General features: G+C 44.2%; 1 protein-coding gene across 2 annotated transcripts in view; it reads left to right on the top strand.

Annotated features, from left to right (window-relative positions):
• Nucleotides 1-19546, top strand: part of KIN (Kin17 DNA and RNA binding protein) — a 35679-nt gene that overhangs the window by 7194 nt on the left and 8939 nt on the right. The window contains exons 3-9 of one of the 2 annotated variants that reach the window (XM_043564724.1): nt 2774-2817; nt 2901-3023; nt 3842-4023; nt 7092-7140; nt 8135-8192; nt 15307-15436; nt 17995-18045. In XM_043564724.1, the coding sequence (XP_043420659.1) occupies nt 2774-2817; nt 2901-3023; nt 3842-4023; nt 7092-7140; nt 8135-8192; nt 15307-15436; nt 17995-18045 (637 nt within the window). The remainder of the gene's footprint in view (nt 1-2773; nt 2818-2900; nt 3024-3841; nt 4024-7091; nt 7141-8134; nt 8193-15306; nt 15437-17994; nt 18046-19546) is intronic. The other variant, XM_043564725.1, reaches the window with a different exon arrangement.

Genomic DNA, 19546 nt, shown 5'->3' with positions numbered 1-19546 from the left:
TTGGGTAAAGCACATAAAGAAAGGCCACCCTGTTCATAGATGTCTGGTTGGAACGGGGGAATACTTTAATAGCCTTTTTCGGATAATTTTGGATGTTCTTTGATGCGACATCAAAACACAGCAACGTGGTAGTTTCTTCAAGATTAGCTGTAGCGTGGATTCTGGAACCGTGTCAGGGAACTTTTGTGCGCTATTACATTATGATCCCTCGATCTTTCACTTTAGATGGAGCTTGTCCCCACGCATGGTTTTATGTCATCATGCACTGGTCATTTGGAAAATATTGGTTCACCGAGTGTTCCGAATGGTGACACGTTTTGTTACATAGTAGCGTAAAGTCATACTTTTTAATGTTATCAGTGTCATCGGAAAGGTCCTTTAGTATTGGGAGGGACGTCGGACTCAGGTGGCCGATGCCAGTTTACCAGATTCAATTTTTTGCCGGAAAGCTCACATTTTATCGTCGGCAACAAATGATAAACAAATGTCAGCTGTTTTTCCTTGACGTGACAAGGCTCACTTTGCTTATTTTTGACCAAATGTCTACGAAATACCCGATTTTGAATAACCGTAGTTGATGGTCCGTCATCCTTTCAAGTAGCAGTGGTGCGCGGTGACAGAGGTAGTTCTGTGCGTGGCTCAGACCATCGCACGAGTGCTGCGCTCAAGACAAGCCCCAGGCGGCGGTGGAAGTGCTGCGTTCCCGAGCCCGTCCCGGCGCACAGGGTATGAGACGGAGCCCCGCAGGCTGAGATTTAGTGCTGTCCCACCGCCCCGTCAAGGACGTTCTTAGTGAAACCAGCATTGATTCTCACCGCGAGCGCGTGTCCGTGAAGAATACTCTGGCTGCCTGTGCAGGCTGGCCTCGCCGCCCACTGCCCTGACTTGGCTAAGACGCCAGCAGGTGTCCCCTATGTGGCTTTTGTGCCATCAACGCAGGTAACACGGTGAAAAAGGCCAAAATTGTTTATCTGTGAACCACACGAAACCACCTCGATTACCACGGGACTGCACGAGCCACATTTGGGGAAATATCATCCTGGCAAGAGCCGTCTACACTGGGCTTTTCCTCTCCGCCCCCTTTTACTGCATCCACGTAGCTGCCCAGTTTCCATCTTGCTCTTTATCTTTCTTTGGTGGATAACGCTCTTAACTACCCACAAACATCTCTCTGCTTTCCATTCTTTCCTGGCTTTCCTCCTCCTCCTCCTCCTCCTCCTCCTCCTGCTGCCTGCTTGCTTCCTTAGCCCCTCTTCCTTTCCTCCCAGCTCCTCCAATGCAGGAATGTTCCTCAGGGTGTCCGCTCGGCTTCCTTCAGTCCACATTACCCAGGCTCCAAGAGTTCTGTCATTCTTCCAGCTGTTCCCTTTGTGTTGGGTGACTCCTCAGTCTTACTGTTCATTCCTGATTATCTGTCCTAAGTTGTAGATTTTTTTTTTTTCCTGGGCAGTTGTAATCTATATTTCTGAAGGCTCTCCCGAAGCCAACATTTTAAAGCCAAGCACGGTACTCTGTCCACCACGCCTACCGTGTGCTGGCTGACAATACCTACTCGGAATGCTAAGCTGGGACTTCCCTGTTGTTGATTCTCCTCTACGGTGTCCTTTAAACTCACCTCCTCGCCGTTCTCCCAGCCCTAGTCATCATTCTCATCATGTGTCACCTAAATTAATTCCGTGACTTCCTCACTGATCTCCCGGCCGCAGCTTCTGTCCCTCCTGTCCGTGTTTTACGCCCATGGTTCACAAACCGCCACGTGCGTCAGAATCACCGTGAGGGCCTGTGACGACAGTGGCAGATTCTGGTTCCGTAGATCTGGGCTGGGGCTGGAGACGTGCTGTTTCTATCAAGTTCCCAGGTAGGGTTGATGCTACTGTTGTAGGGACCACACTTGGAGAATTCTTGTTCTGTCTTCCCCAGGACTGTCTTTCTAGATCACAGATTTTCACAGACTAACTCCCAAGTAAATTATTTGGTGCTTTGCCACTGCCTGCATAAAACCCACCCTCTTGAGCATGACATTCGAGGTACTTCAAAGATCAGCCCCGCCATTATTTTCCAGCTGTGTCCTCCACCCCCGCCCCGTTCTTCTGTTCTGTCCCACCATGTCCCTCCTTTCTGTCTACTCACAACGTTAGCTCGGTGAGATCATCATTTCCCAGACGTGATGCTTCCGTGTTTCTCTGCCAGCTGGGAGTGGCCTTCTCTTCCTCTCCACCTATACGGTCTGATGTCTACTTCCCCGCCACGTTAAAGATCGCCAGCGGGCATCCCTCAACTCCGTGACATTGTGCCACATCTCTTTTGCAGTTCGCCTCGTGTTATGATTGGTTCTGCTAGATTGGAACCTGGGTCAAGATTTAGGTTTTATTCACCTGTGTTTACCCAGCACGTAACACAGTGTATTCCGTGCAGAGGGACACATTGAGTACCAATTTCACGTGGAATCAGGCAAGTTTTGTTATTGTCGGAAGAATGGTTTTATTATGCCACACTCAGTCACGCTAAGAGACTTCACGGAGGAACCTTTCTAGACCCGTGGAGTCACTTGTGCTGTGGTTGCTCCGCCAAGCCTGGGAGTCTCAGCTCCAAACTGACCTGTAACTGAAATCCTCGAAAGCTGTAAACTTTCGGGATTCCTTCCCTTTTCAGTTCTTGAGGGTTCCTAACAGGTAGTCACATAGATGTGTCATATATCATTTGGGCATTCACACTGTATGGTGGCTTTGTATTTGTAGAATTAGCTTAATGCTTTCCTTCCTTTCCTTACTAGGGAATTCCGAAATGACTTTCTAGAACTTCTCAGGAGACGCTTTGGTAAGCATCTGGGTATTGTGCGCACAATAACTTCCTAATCCGTAAACCTGCTCCGGGTTGACGGTGTGCTGTTTTGTTCTCAGGCACTAAGAGAGTCCACAACAACATCGTGTACAATGAGTATATCAGCCACCGGGAGCACATCCACATGAATGCCACCCAGTGGGAGACTCTGACTGATTTTACCAAGTGGCTGGGCAGAGAAGGTGAGAATAAGACAGGATCTGAGCAGCTGTTGCGTGGCTCGGGGGCAGAGACAGAATTGTCACGGTTTCTGTGTACATTTACGAAAAGAGGGCGAGCAGGGCAGTTAAAAACTGGCAGAGGGGAGCATAATCTTCCAGGACTGATTTTGTGTGTTCCACCCGAACGCGAGCATCTGGGACGGTTCTTTTGACAGGGCCCGGATTTATCACCAGCACATCCTCCCATGCGGGTTAAGGGTTATTTCCAGTCCTCCCCCTCTTACGCCCCCGTATTCATTTTACTTTCTGAGGCTTTTGTTACCCCCGCGCAAGGAGCTTTTTAAAAATTTGCTGCAGCTTTTTCCATTTCTAATCTTCATAGGATGAACTTGGAGGGAGAGGGCAAGGAGCCGTGACATGTATCACGTACTCAGTGTGTTACTTGATTCCATTTTACGGGGCAAATTTCTATTAAGTTAGTAGAATATCATGTACTCGTTGGATGTTAGATACTTAGACACAGTTAAATAATTACTAAGCAAGATGATACTTCTTTCCTGTATTTCCCTGGCGTACATAGTTGACTTAGCCCAGGTAGTTAAAAATCAGAATGATAATTTTTTCTGTTCAAGGAGATAAAGTATCCCACTTAAAATATCTAATTGTTATCAACTGTGAATATGGAAAATCCGTGGGCCGCATGAATTTGTGTATTTGAATGTGTTTGAATAGTGTATTTGAAAGAATAAATACATGACGCAAAGATGGAACGCATTTATATTTCCCTTTAGTTTTGGTTGTGTGCGAGTTTACCTGTTATTTTTTTTTTTCTTTTTAAGGCTTGTGCAAGGTGGATGAGACGCCGAAGGGCTGGTATATTCAGTATATCGACAGGGACCCAGAAACTATCCGCCGGCAACTGGAACTGGAGAAAAAGAAGAAGCAGGACCTTGATGATGAAGAGAAGACAGCCAAGTTTATTGAAGAACAAGTGAGAAGAGGTCTGGAAGGGAAAGAACAGGTGGGCAGCAGTGTCATTCAGGGAGGCAATGGGACAAGGTCTCAAGAAGCAAAATTTTTAAGCATCGAGTTGAGTTTGGCAGATGCTGTTCCTTACCGAAGAGGAGAATGAGCATCACGGAGTCTAAAAGGCCAGCTTCTGGAGTCGAGGCCAGCCTGGGTCCCATCTCTGACTTACTGACTCTTGATCTTATAGAATTCTATAGTTCTAAACCTCAGCTTCCTTATGGCTAAGGTGCAGGTGATAACTAATGGGGGAGACACAGCAGATGACATTACTCGGCCGTACTTAGCGCGATGCTGGAGTTAAACACAGTGTGGGAACCTAGGTGCCAGCGCCTGCCCCAGCCTGGGCAGGATGTAGACTATTTGAATCAGGCAGATACAACCTGTGGGCCTGAAAAATCCACAGGCCGAACCCAGGTAAATGGGGAGACAGGGCATGGGGAAGGTGGTTCAGGTGTTAGAATAACTAGAGGAGGGCATTTATTTTAACAAATATTTATTGGGTACCCTCTATGTGCCGGGCCTTCTTCTAGGTACTGGGGAAAGAGCAGTAAACAAAAGATAAAAACTCCCTGCCTCATGGTGCTTCCATACCAAAAGTTGTGTGTGTGCGTAGGAAAGCATAGCCTGTGACATAGGTGGCGCTCCTAGCCATTTAGTATTTTGAAAACTTTATTGTGTGGGGCGCCTGGGTGGCTCAGTCAGTTGAGCGTCCGACTTCGGCTCAGGTCGTGATCTCGCGGTCTGTGGGTTTGAGCCCCGCGTCAGGCTCTGTGCTGGAGCCTGCTTCGGATTCTGTGTCTCCCTCTCTCTCTGCCCCTCCCCTGCTCATGCTCTGTCTCTCTCTCTCTCTGTCAAAAATAAACATTAAAAAAAAAAACAGTTTATTGTAGTATAAGATACATGTGCTAAAGTGTATGATGTGCATTAATCTTAAGGTTACAGCTTAGTAGAATTTTACATATGGATGGATGGATGGATGGATAGCTTATGAAATGACCACCCAGATCAAGATACGGAACATTTTCAGTGTCATACTCACTCCCAGTTAATATTCCCTGTTCCCCAGGAAGGAACCGGTGTTCTGATGTGCCACTCTTAGTTACTTGCCAGTTTGTTCTTGAACTTCGTCAAAGTTCATATGAACTTCGCCATACGGTACACTCTCTCTGTGTCTGGCTTCTTTAACTCAGACAGAATGTTCTTTATGTTTACTGCACCTGTGTCCTTTCCTACCAGTGTTTCACCCTTTTTAAAATTGATGTCTATTCCATTTTATGAATATCACACAATTGATCCATTGTGCTGCTGAGAAAAATGTAGCTTGTTTTCAGGATTTGGCTATTATGAATACAGCTGCTCTGATCATTAATGTGCGTGTCTTATAGAAGCTGTTTATTACAGAGTGACGCAGGAAGGAAAAGGCAATAAGAAAGTAAAGATCCATTTATGAGTCAACTTTTATACCATGTTAATTGACCTTGATAAGTGGGTGGCTGTGCGTGTGTAATATGGTGCTGCTTTCATATGCATGTATTTACGCCATCTATATTAAAATAGAAACAATGTTTAAAGCCCTGTAGTTGTAAAATTTAACCCCTGCCTAAGATTGAAAAAACTTTGTATTCTTGAAATTCTTTTACCTTTTTAAAATTTAGACCTCTGAGGGCACCTGGGAGGCTCAGTCGGTTAAGCATCTGACTTTGGCCCAGATCATGATCCTGTGGTCCTTGAGCTTGAGGCCCCTGTCGGGCTCTGTGCTGACAGCTCAGAGCCTGCTTCAGATTCTATGCCTCCCTCTCTCTCTACCCGTCCCTCACTCATGCTCTGTCTCTCTGTGTCTCTGAAAAATGAATAAACATTAAAAATTAAAAAAAAAAAAACCTTTAAACCTCTGGGGGCATCTGGGTGGCTTAGTCAGTGAAGCATGCGATTCTTCGTTTCGGCTCATGGCACGATCTCATGGTTTGCGAGTTTGAGCCTCACATTGGGCTCCGCGCTGACAGTGTGGAGTCTCCTTGGGATTCTCTCTCTCTGTTCCTTCCCTGCACTCTCTTTCTCTAAAAAACAAATAACCTTTAAAATAAAATGAAAATAAAATTTAAAGTTCTGTTTTCAGTGGAGGGAAAATTATAATTTCCTATTGTGGAAATTAAGAAGGATCACATCTTGTGCAGAGGAACATGGTTTACCTTTTGGAATAGCGTTGTTTTGTAACATTTTTGCTTAATTCCATTAAGACCTTCAAGTTAATTCATACTTTCCAGGTATAAATAGCATCTTCCAGTAAAAGAAGTCCTACTGATCAGTGCTTCCTCATTCCACACTTAAACATGTCAGTTTTTTTAAAAGTAACATTGTGTCTTTTGTAAGATGTTAATGGACATTGCCTAAGGAAAGAATATCTCAGTTAGATCTCAAGAACATTTTTTTTTAAGGTTTTATTTATAAGAACATCTTTTCTGTTAGTAGAAACCACAGTTAACATTTAATCAAACACTCTTGCAGGCATGATGCTAAGTGTTTCCTTTATATCGTATTTAACCCTTATGATACCTCTGAATATGCACGTTATCCCTGTTTTAAAGATAGAATAGTTGAGGCATAAGAGAGATTGCGAGATTGGCAGGCGACAGAGCCAATACCGTGCAGAGGTGGGTTTTACCTGCACTTCTTCCTGAGTTCGTCTTAGACTCTCGATCTTAACAGTAAACCATCCCACAATATAGAAAGGTTTTGTTTTTTTAAGGTAATCCTCTAGCTAAAACTTCTAAAGTTTATTGTTTTATGTTGTTTCCATTTTAAATTGTAGCAGGAAGACAGATGTAGGTAAACTTCTGCAGTTTGGTCCAGAGAAGTCACTTTCTCCCCGCTTTGGAATAGTGCTCAGTGGAAGGATGTTTGCAGTACGTGTCATTTCTTGGCTAGGATCTTAATCACCTTGCACTTGTATTTGGAGCTGCCTTGCAACAATGGGTAGGAAGTCAGCACCTGGGCCTACTGAGTACTGATGGCAAATGCACTATAAACCAAAGCTTCACACTCTTTTTTTTTTCCTTTTAGGAGGCTCCTGTTTTTACGGAATTAAGCAGAGAAAATGATGAAGAAAAAGGTAGTTTTACTTTTTTTTCTTCTTCTTCTAATATGGATGCTTTCCTATCGGCCCTGCCAAAAACTAGCAACAGGTTTGGGAGCAAGACCTGTACTGTGTCTGGATCGCACTGTTCTCGCCCATATGTGAAAAAGTTGTAACGATGAACCGGGTAGGATGCCTTCAGCTACAAGTAAGAAAACTGACCAAAGGGAGCCTCAGTAGTAAGGAAATAGCTTGCTCTAACAAGAGTCCCAGGGGCAGGGTGGTTCCGGACGCCAGGCCATCGGTCAGCAGCGGGACACGAGGTAGCTGTGGGCACTTTCGGCCATTGTATGTAGACCCAGCATTGTCCAGAGGATGACAGAGGGCATCTCTTCTAGAGTCCCCTGTGAGCCAGGAAACTTTACCTAGAAGACACTCCTCCAGCCAGCAGACTTCCTTCGGAATGTCACTGGCCAGACCCTATCAGCCTCCACGTCAAAGGCAGTCGCTGGGAAAGGAAGCTGGATTATTTTGATTGTTTTAGAGCAAAAGAACCTTATAAAGCCTCCCCCCCCCACCCCTGCCCCTGCCCCTGCCCCTGCCTCCTAATCCCATCACTTTGAGCATTAGGTTTTCAACATGCAAATTTACAGAGGATACAGACACAGTGTGAGAAGTGTGAACACCTAAACAAAATTGGAGTCCTGTCCCCTTAGCAAGGGCAGAAGGGGACAGTGGAGGTGGAGAACAGCCAAGGCAGCCTTTCCCAGCGCTGAGCATCTGCCCAGTGCGCTTCTCTGCAGGAGTTTATCATCTCTGGATAGGAGCATTCCAGCTCTCATTCATGCCGACCATCCGGGAACTTCTGTGTGGATGTGGTGTGGTATCTTATCTGAGAAGTGTTATAATTTCCCTGAAATATATACGTATATGTGTATAAATGAAGTGTGTGTGTGTGTGTGTGTGTGTGTGTGTAGGAAATGAAATGTGTAAAATACGTAAAAAACTATAGCACTGTTTTTTCTTCCAGTTACATTCAATTTGAATAAAGGAGCATGTAGTTCAGCAGCAACATCATCCAAATCAAGGTGAGCTACATGAATAGGTATCTTAGAACTCGAGGATTTCTGTGAAATGTTGATGACTACATTTTAAAAGCTGCAGTATTGTGGGTGTTTTGTTTTTTTTTTTCTTTTTCTGGTTGTAATTTTCTTCTTTGTTTTGTTTTTGTTTGGTGGTTGTTGTGTTTTCCAGCAACTGTTTTTTTCCCTGATTTGCCTATGATGATATGATTCCCCCTTTTGAGGAAAGGCCTACTCTGATCACGTGCTTCCCATGACACATCTTTGTCTCTCTGGGAGTCCTTCTCCACTTAATAATTCCTTCTGTGCTACTGCGGTGCTATTTGGTTTTCTTTTTCCTTTTTTTCTTTTCTTTTGCTATTTGTTTTTCTACCAGAGCCCACGTCTCAAGTTTAAATATTAGCTGGAGTATACAGTTTTTGTTCTGTCTACCGTATTAAGATCTTGTGAGAATAGAGACGAAGTCATTCGCCTAACTTCTCAGCACCTAGTACAGTGTAAATGCCCTGGTCAGCACTCAGTGACGACTGCCTTCTGGGCTACGCGATGTAGTAACAGAATGGGGCTTGCCAGCTTTTTCTGGGAAAGGCCCTACAGTAAATAGTTTAGACATCATTGGCCATATGTCTTTGTCACAACCACTTAGCTGCTATCGGAGCGAGAAAGCAGCCAGAGACAATATGTAAACAAGCGATCGTGGCTGTATTCCAGTAAAATCTTATTTATAAACACAGGCAGCAGGCTGCATCTGCCCCTTAGGTTGTAGTTTGCCAAATCCTGGAACAGCATGTAGTCAGGTACTTCTCACTTTTCACGTTCTCTTCTCTTGCAGTTCTTAGACATTCTTTCACCACATCTCTGTTCACTATCTGTGATGCGCAGTGTGTCCAGTTGTTTATGGAGATAAAAAAAATAATAAAACAAGATATTCAGGAAGGCACCTCCTCCTGACACCTTCCCATTATCTACCAGAAATTAGTTTTGAGTTGGCCAATCTTTGTTATTTTACTTAGTATTTTACATATTGTTTATTGAAGACCTAACTCAGGTTTTCTGGTTAATTTATTAGGCGAGTGTTTATTGACACGACGAAGTAAGTGGCGAGGAGAGTTGAAGGAACTAGACAGACTGAGGGAGCACGTAATACTGCTTCAGAATGGCTGGCCGGAGGTCTTCACTTTGGTCAAAATATTTCAGGATTGACACCTACATTAGAGATCGTGAAGGAAGCGGTCAGCTGGGTTCTACACGTGGTACCCTTGAAAATTCTTTTCAAAGTAGTGGTCTGATAGGACCTGGAAGACAGATTTAAATATGTCAGATCACACGTTGCCTTATGGTTTTAGACCTGTACGTGTTTCCCTCCAGTCTCCCTTATTATTTGTTATTCCCAAGTGTAGATAAATGTCAAACTTTGTCCCAGCGGCCCCCAAACTGGCCTCTCTCATATTAGTTTTCTGTGGCTGCTGTAAATGACCATAAACCAAGTGTCCTGAAACAACAGGAATTTATTCTGTTTCTGGAAGCCAGAAGCGTGAAGTCGGAATCGCCGGCCGAGATCAGGCCACGTGCCAGGCGGTGCTTCCTCCGCGGGCCCTGGCGGGAATCCGTCCTTTGCCTCTTCCGGCTTCCGCTGGCTGCTGCCATCCCTCGGCTTGTGGCTGCACCCTTCAGTTTTCAAGAGCAGTGTCTTCACATCTCTCTTTGCCCCACCTTCACTGTGTGTCAAGTCTGCCTGTTTCCCTCTTGAAAGGATGCATAGAACCCATTCGGGCACCCCAGGATCGTCTCACCTCAGAATCTATAACCTAATCTCGTTTGCAAAGACCCTTTTCCCAGTAAGGTCGCATGTATCAACTCCAGGGATGAGGACCGGTTATCTTTGGGGTCTGCTGTTTAGCCTCCTGTACCCCGACGCCAGGCTTTGATGTCATTATAAAAGTAGTTTTATTTGACCAAGTTCTGTGTGTTCAGTCTCAAGTATGTATACAAACGCGTAAGTGGCGTCACAGATAATACAATGTTAAGACTCATCTAAATTTCCTTTTTCTGAGATTATGGCCCATTTTTGTAGAGGTTGGGATTTATTTTCCTGTCGATTTATATCTCTTGTATAGCTAAAACTCAGAATGAATGATCTAGATAGCAAAAATGGGTGTCTTAGGCTATACTGAGGCACGGAGGTAAGCCCTGCTCCTCCCGGCTTTGAACACAGGTTACTCGGTTCCCATTTCTGTTTTGGGGCTTCTCGTCTTTAATTGTGTTAGTTATTACTAACCGATGGCAGAATTCTAGGGCCCTTCTAGAAGCGAACATTCCATTCGCGATCTGTTACTGTTCATTTCTTGCCTTGACTTTAGCCCCGTCTTCACTGTCTCGGTTTGTCACCTTCTACTAGAACCTTTTTGGGGGAGGAGGGGTGTTATTGTGAGAGCAGCAAGTGGGAAGATTGAATGTAGTACACGGCTGAAAAAAAATGGACTCTTGCCTTTTACTTCACCGTCATTGAGAGTGATACTTAATTTCCTATGCTTCTGGCGATGTTAAATTCTTAAAATGATTTGTATAGGTTTTCTCTCTTGATTCTAAACAGTATTTTTAGGATAGGGATTATCACTTTCTTGAAAGCTTGGTAAAATACTGTGTTAGTGTCAGCAGGCGAGGGAATACCTTTTACTACTGATTCGGTACTATTTAACACTTTTGTGACAGTCATTAGTTTATTCCACTTTGCAATATAATCTTGATCATACGAATTCAATAATTTGCATCATTTTTATTTTTCTAGACTATCCTTTTTATCTAGCCTCTCAAATTTACTATCTGTTTTATTACTCTTTCAAAATACCAACTTTTTGGGGTGCCTGAGGGGCTCAGTCGGTGAAGTGTCCAACTCCTGATTTCTGCTCAGGTCATGATCTCAGTTCGTGAGATCAATCCCCTGTGCGTTGGCTTGGGCTTGGGATTCTCTGTGTCCCTCTCTTTCTGACCCTCCCCTGCTCGGACGTGCCCTCTCTCGCTCTCTCTCTTTCAAAATAAATAAACATAAACAAACCCAACTTTTTATTTTCTTGGTAATCTAATTTCTCTGGTTTCTGTGTTAGTGATTTCTGTCCTTCATAATGTCTTCTGTCAGCATTTCTTAAATTCTTCATCATTCATTTTAGCTCTAACAGAATCTTGATATTGGAAGCAGAAGGATCTAGATGTCAAGCCCTACCATGTCTTTCTCTCTTTTTTTTTTAATAAGCAATTAAAATTTTATTTTATTTATTTTTTTAAGAAAGAGAAAACATGAACAGAAGAGAAGGGGAGAGGGAGAGAGAGAAACTTTTTTTTTTTTTTTAATTTATTTATTTTGAGAGAGAGTGGGCAGGGGAGGGGCAGTGAGAGAGGGAGAGAGAGAATTCTATGTCACTGTCAGCGCAGAGCCCAACATGGGGCTTGAACCCACAAACAGAGAGATCATGACCTGAGCCAAAATTAAGAGTCAGATGCTTAACCCACTAGGCCACCCCGGTGCCTCAGAGAATCTTCAACAGGCTCCGTGCCCAGTGCAGAGCCCAACACAGGGCTCAATCCCATGACCCTGGGATCACAACCTGAGCCAAAATCAAGAGTTGGATGGTCGGGGCGCGCCTGGGTGGCTCAGTCGGTTGAGCGTCCGACTTCGGCTCAGGTCATGAGCTTGCAGGTCGTGAATTCGAGCCCCGTGTCGGGCTTTGTGCTGACAGCTCAGAGCCTGGAGCCTGTTTCGGAGTCTGTGTCTCTGTTTCTGCCCCTTCCTCGCTCTCTCTCTCTCTCTCTCTCTCTCTCAAAAATAAAGATTTTTTTTTTTAAATTAAAAAAAAAAGTTGGATGCTCAACCGACGGAGCCGCCCAGGTGCCCCTCTTTCTCTTATTAAAGACTCAGTATCTTTGGTCATCTCCTGTGAGATAAATCGTCATTTTTTTCCATGTTCTTATGTGACCATTGTGATCTGGTACATCCCCCACCACTTGTACTCCAGCTCTGCTAAATTATTTGTGCCGTCCTAGACGAGCCGTGCTGGCTCACCCTGACTTTTCTCGGTGCCTGCTGTTCCCCCTTCCCGGGACACCCTTCCATGTCTGTTCTCCCACCTGTTGTGAGATCCTGATGGGCTATTCTGTTCATCTTTTTATCCCCACTGCTTGTCACCTTGTAGACATCTAATAATGCCAAATAAATTGTCTTGACAGAAAACTCTTTTTTCTATTCAGTTTAGGTGTTTTTGTGTGACGAAATATATATAACATGATGTTTAACCATTTTGACCATTTTTAAGTGCACGGGTCAGTGGCAGTAAATAGATTCACATTATGTCTGTGACCAGCATCCATCTACCAGACTTTTTCATCACCCCAAACTGAAACTGTACTCGTTAAACCCTAACTCCCCGTTTCCCTCTACCCCATCAGACCCCAGTGACCTCTGTTCTACTTTCTGTCTCTATGAACGTGACTGTTCTAATCTCCTCATATGAGTGGAATCATACAGAGGTTGCCCTTCTGTGACTGGCTTCTTTCACTCACTCTAATGTCCTCAAGGTATATCCACATTATGGTCATGTGTCAGAATTTCCTTCCCTTTTAAGGCTGAATACTATCCTGTTGTGTAGACCACATTTTGTTCGTCTCTTCATCGACCATTGGACATTTTGAGTTATTCCCACCTTTTGGTGATCGCAGATAATGCTGTTCTGAACATTGGTGCACAGATATCTGTTCGAGTCCCTTCTTTCAGTCCTTTGGCTATACACCCAGGAGTGGAGTCGCTGGACTGTAGGATAGCACTGCGTTTGCCTTGTTTAAGAACTGCCTTGCTGTTTCCCGTAGCAGTTGCTCCGGTTGTGTATTTGCACCAACAATACACAAGGTTCCAGGGCGCCCCGTCCTCACCAACACTCCTCTTTTCTGTATTTTTCTTACACAAGCCATCCTACCAGATGGGAAGTGTTGTCTCACGTGCTCTGGATTTACGTTTCCCTGATGGTTAGTGTTGTGAAGCATCTTTTCGTGGACTTTTTGACCATTTATGTGTCTTCTTTGGAGAAATGCCTTTTGCTCACTTATTAATGGGGTTGTTTGTTTTTTATGCCGCTTAGTTTTAAGAAGAATATCTCAAGATTCCAAGTTGAGATGAATACCGAAATACCGAAATAATTTATCAAGGTATTCGAGGACTCAGTGTTCATAAAATTTGGGGAACTATGGAGAATGTGAAAAGGGTCAGAAAGCAGAAACATAAGCACTGACTATAGTAGGAAATAGGTGGTTTGTAAACATGTAATCACTAGACCCCCCCCCCCCAATTACCCACTTAAACCCCATTCCCCTTTTGCTAGGGTTATTAGCGCCTCTTATGTGGACACAGTGTGGTTGATTGTGATCTGGAATTAGTGCTAAGTTTCGTGGATTTCTAGCTAAAGGTACTTTTAAATCTCAAGAAACTTTTTTGCTTCATTTTTAAAATATTCACTTTGAGAGAGAGCAAGCGCACGAGCAGGGGAGGGGCAGAGAGAGGGACACTGTCAGCGCAGAGCCTGACACGGGGCTCGAACTCACAAACCGTGGGATCATGACCTGAGCCGAAATCAAGAGTCAGACGCTTAACCGACTGAGCCACCCAGGTGCCCCTAAAGAACCTTTCTTTAAGCAGCAAGTTGAAGCGTTTATCTTTATACGGACTTAATCTGTTGAGAACCAAATGTATGTTATGCACAATTGTCGCAAACCTGGGAAATGTGTCCACTGACAGAATGAGAACTTAGAAATATATTCAGAAGATTGAGTTATGGGACAAAACCCAGCAAGTGACATTTCAAAAGGATAAATTGAAAACCTTCCAGTTAGGTAAAGAGAGAACATGAACTCCCGCGAAAACCGAGTCAGGGGGTCCTGAACTGCAGAAGAGAAGTAGGGATCATAGTTGACTCCAAGCCGAACAGGACTCGTTAGAGTAACCTGGCTGCCAATAAGTCCAGTGCTGTCTTTAAATGCCTTAAAAAAAAGTCCAAAGAGTAATTCAAGATTGTTTTTCTGTTGAGCACACTTTTCTCTTGGTTATCCCCCTAGGAGCTTCATGCACATATTTTCCTCTATTCGTCGTTTGCAGATATGACAAACTAAATGGTTACACTGACAAGATTCAGTTAGCAAATATTAACTGAGCATGTATTTTATGTGAGTCACTAGACGGTTACTGCTCCTTTACAACAAAAAATAAGTGAATACAAACATACACACCTGATTACATGTACAAATCATATATGCAAATGATTGTAATGCAAAGTGGAGTGTGATACATGCCACAGAGACAGCAAGATCCAAGAAGCCTCATGAAGAAAGGATCTTAACAGAATTGGGACAAATGGAGATAAATGGAGAGATCGTTCTGCGTATGAAAGAGGCACGTGTAAATCTGCAAAGGCATGAAACACGGCGTGGCTCAATCAATAACGAGTTGTTCAGAATGGCCAGTGTATCTAATAAGTTAGAGATAGCATTCTTGGGCCACTGGGGACAATTTTACATTGCGGTGCAAATTTTAGAATTTACACTGTCAATTCTAGGCAGGCGGGAGCAATCAAAAGTGAAGTGACCTGTTGAGATTTTTGCCTTCAGAAAATAGAACTGGCAGTAATATGCGAGACTTCTTTACACACATCTTACTTAGTCCTTGCAGTTGAGCTATGAGTCGGGTCCCATTTTTATCCTCATTCGTAGATGAGGAACTCAGGTGTAGAAAGGTTGATCGCTCAGTCAGAAGCAGAAGTCTCCTTAAACCCTGATCTGCCCAACCCCAACCCCGTCTGCCCGACCCCGTGGGATCTGCCCAACCCACGCTGCCACCACTCGGCCGTGCTGATCACCGTTGGCGCCAAGAGAAGGGGTGAGGGGGAGGAGGGCGCTACGGCGGGAGAGGTCGCGTGTTCTCGCGCTCACAGTCCTGTAAGGCATAGAGACAGGTCCTTTATTGTTTCGACTGACCCGTTGTAAATGAATCGAGTAACAAGTCTTTCCTGTGTTGTTCTTCTGCACGTTGGAAAGCCTTCTGTGCATAGTGTCTGTTAACAGGTATGGCTCTTCTTTTCGCCAGCTCCTTGGGACCGAGCGCGTTGAAGACAGTCGGGAATGCGGCATCAGTTAAGCGAAAAGAATCTTCCCAGAGCACAGCTCGATCAAAAGAAAAGAAAAAAAAGAAATCAGCACTCGATGAAATCATGGAGGTATAGTTTACCAGCCGCGTGTCGACTTTTCAGCTGTTAGAGGAATGACGTAGTTCAAACGGAGGAAGGTTAGGTAGTTTTGCCAGTTCTTAGATTAATGAAAGTCAAAAGATGTGTAGACACTGGGTTAGGGGAGGGGTGTAGATCAGATGGAACTAAAGGCGTTGGAAACCCCCCCATCAAAGTTTATTTTCTCGCTTCAAGTGCTGCCTTCAGAACTCTCCGTGTGTTCACGGTCAGTGGAATTCAGGCGGAAGGGCTGTGGCGGGGTCGAGAGCAGGAAGGAGCAGCTCTGTTTACCTTCCGTGGCTCAGTGAGACTGGCATCCTCCATGGATTCCCGCCCACCACCCTGCGCTCTCCTGTCGCCTCTGACTTCCATTTGCCACCCCCCGGCCAGCAAGAGAAAGCCACGACGTACTTTTTATTTGACTGAACCTGACGCCAGGCCTATGTGATGAATCACTGAAAACCTGCGATTTAGGATCCGGGGCCAGACTTTGGCTCTCAATCGACCTGCAGCTCTAGAGCAGTGCTGCAGGAGGTTGTTAATATATTCCCTTTTTTTCCCTTTAATTTTTTAAATTATTTATTTATTTTTTATTTTATTTATTTAATTTATTTATTTTTCTTAATATTTGAGAGAAAGAGAGAGACAGAGCACAAGCGGGGGAGGGGCAAAGAGAGAGGGAGACACAGAATCCAAAGCAGGCTCCAGGCTCCAAGCTGTCGGCACAGAGCCCGATGTAGGGCTCGAACTCTCGAACCACAAGATCCTGACCGAGCCGAAGTCGGACGCTTAACCAACTGAGCCACCCCAGTGCCCCAATATGTTCCTTAATCTTCCTCTCTCCCTCTCCACACATAGCCTTACCTGATCAATCAATTTGTGAACCAAATAGAAAAGAAGGACAGGTGAAGAGAAAGAATAAATGGATATAAGAAGCTAACTTTTTTTCTTTTTTCTGTACCATCATTTCCTCTAGTCTCCCCAAACCCTCCTCTTCAGTTGTGAAGGGTTGAGAGGGAGCTATTGGGTCTTCCCCGTTACTGGGCGCTCCTACAATGCAGGCCAGTCTAAAAAATTGAGATACGGTCGCTCCGTCACTGAGCAAATACTGAGTTGTGTTATGTGCTGGGCATCGTGCCAGGTCCTGTGTCTGCATAGTAGGGAGCAAAGTACAGTCCCTGTGTGTCATGCTAGTAAGAGGGACGTCCCACGAACAAGTGAACCAGTGAGTGAGTTATTACAAAATGTTAAGTGCTAAGGAGGTCAGAGGGCGGGCCGTGGGGGAGAGCTTGGGAAAAGGTGCTACGGCAGGGAAGATCTCAACCTCAAGCGTATGAAGGAGAGATCCACGTGGCTGGAGCGTGATGAGTGCAAGAGTGGTCGCATTTGAGGTTCGAGAGAGGAGGGGGAGCGACCTCTTCGATGTCTTAATAGGCCATGGCAGAGTTTCTGAATCTAATTCAAAGTCAAATGGAAAGCTACATCTACCCGCTTGGTGAGACATGCTAAATTTAGAACGCTCTTTGTTCATATTGGAAAATTGGAGAAATTAAAATGAGACTTATTACCAACCAAAGAATTGCAGTGTTCTGGCCCCTCGAAAGTTGGTACTTAGGGTTCACTTAAGGCAGCTGAGGAAGAAGGAGGCGTGATACAGCCCCACAGCGGCCAGACGGCACTCTTCTTTTGGACGCCCTTTTGCTTATGTCTCTCCAGGTTATATTTTTCTTCCCCTATATTCACAGGATTTATTGTCCTTATCAAACAGAGAAGCCCCTTTTTGCCATCAGAGTGTAGATAGAACTAACCATGCTGTGCAAAACCGGTATTAAGTGTGTATTAAGGTGCTTGTTTTAATGTTTCTTTATTTTGAGAGACAGCATGAGCAGGGGAGGGGCAGAGAGAGAGGAGAGAGAGAATCCCAAGCAGGCTCTGCCCTGTCAGCACAGAGCCGGACCCAGGGCTCGATTCCATGAACCATGAGATCAGGACCTGAACTGAAATCATGGGTCGGACGCTTAATCCACTGAGCCACCCAGGCACCCCGTGTTATGTTTTTACCACAAAAACATTGCTTGTTTTCCAGCTCATGACAAGTCACGTGGGGGGAAGAAGGGAGGGGGCAGTATAGCGCTGGCAGATGGCCTTGCAGTGTTGACCAAGTAGAGGCCGCCTGTATTTGTTTTCTTGGTCACATATTGTTATCACATATTGTTTTATCACATATTGTTATCAAATCAAGTTCGTTTGTTTTTTCTAAAGATTTTATTTTTAAGTAATCTCTACACCCACATGGGGCTTGAACCCATAATTACAAGATCAAGAGTAGCCCGCTTCGCAGACTAAACCCGCCAGGTGTCCCCCAAGTGTTTTTTTGAAATCAAAAATTAATTGCAAAAAAAGTTTATTTGTATCTGTCAGAGCTTGTAAGTTACACGGAGCCCCTTTCAGGCATGTTTTATGGTGTTCTTTTGTTAAATAGAATGGTATTTGAAATAAATTAAGGATTTTAATGAGAGAATTCTGTGAATGTCTTATGTGTTCTACAGATCGAGGAGGAAAGGAAAAGAAGTACTCGAACAGACTATTGGCTACAGCCTGTACGTATTCAGCTGGAGTTCTCAAGTTCTAAATGCTTTTTAAAAAGAGTGAATGGTTCAATGAGCATTTGGTATAAATGACTTAAGTTTCTCAAACATACTTAAATCCTATGGATAGACTTTCCTGACTTTTCTTTTCATCCGATCTTAAATTATCAGTTACATCTGTATTAGAGAGTAACTTCCCGTTTGTAGGCTGGTGAGACTCCTTGAGTTTAATGCCAGATTTGTTTGTGGACATCTTGAATCGAAGCCGGGAATCGTTTCCAGTGTTTGCTAGAAGACAAGGGTTGTGTTTTCAGAAATGGGGCTGAAATGTAGAGTTGTGAAAGCAGAAGTATTTGTTTTCAGTTTGCAGCTTATTGAACTTAGATTATCCCTTTAGGTACTTTGTTGAACAAAGGTGGTTTTAATTTTACAAACTCAAGTAGAGCTTTGTATTTTATTGTGTATTTATTGTTCTATTGTTTTAAGATAATAATTTTGAAATATTTAAATAATTACCAGAAATTATTATAGTTTGCTGATGCTCTGTTTTGAGCTTAGATGTGAAATTTTCGGAAGACATTCAGGGTGCCTTCATTATTCTTTGAGAAGCTGGTTTGATCAGTGACAGGAGACCGAAAGGTAGTGAGAGTGTGTCATTTAGATAATTTTGATTAGAAACCTAAGGTTAATAATAACCTTGATGGTCTGGAAGTCGTGAGCTCTCATTCAGGTCTTCGTGGTCCTTCTCCCTCTAGCTTGAAAACTCAGATCACTGATTTCATGTCTTAGTCTGTGGTCTTCTACCTGGGAGGCATTTCCACCCAGTGACCACAGGAAGCATCGTGCAGTAATTCAGCTAACATGGAAATACTTATTGTGTTACATTACATAGTGAATGAATCCTTTGTATGAATCACTTCAACTAATTCTTATATGAGCCCTGTAAGGTAGTTATTGTTATGATTTCCATTTTATAGGTGAGAAAACTGAGGCAGAAAGCATTTAGGGGATTTCCCCAGGGCCGCAGAATAAGCACTTAGGCAGCTCTCTCTGGCAGTCTCCTTCAGCAGGCTGTGCTCTGAGCGAGTGAACGTGCTGCTTCCTGTGATGTCTCAGGTGCCCGGACTCCCCGGCTGTAGCACGGGTCGGTCACGATTAGTAAGGGATGGGCCGAAGGGAAGTTTTGTGTGTTTTCTCCATCACAGTAGCTAGCATTTGAATATTAATAGTTTGATTACTGTTTATGAAAATGTAATCAAGAATTTAGTCGAGAGGCGCCTGGGTGGCTCGGTTGGCTAAGCCTCCCGCTCTTGACTTCAGCTCAGGTCATGATCTCACGGTCGTGGGATAGAGCCCCTAGTCGGGCTCCACACAGGGCATGGAGGCTGCTTAAGGGTCTCTCTCCTTCCTCTGCTCACTCACGTGCTCTCTCTCTCTCTCTCTCTCACTCTCAAAAAAGAAAAGGAAGAAAAACAATTTTTTTTCCTGAAAGCAATTGTTCTTACCCAGAGAG

This window comes from Prionailurus bengalensis, chromosome B4, assembly GCF_016509475.1.
Source record: "Prionailurus bengalensis isolate Pbe53 chromosome B4, Fcat_Pben_1.1_paternal_pri, whole genome shotgun sequence".
Taxonomy (NCBI): Eukaryota; Metazoa; Chordata; class Mammalia; order Carnivora; family Felidae; genus Prionailurus; species Prionailurus bengalensis.
Note: the sequence above shows the minus strand (reverse complement) of the source record. Positions and strands in the feature narration are given on the sequence as shown.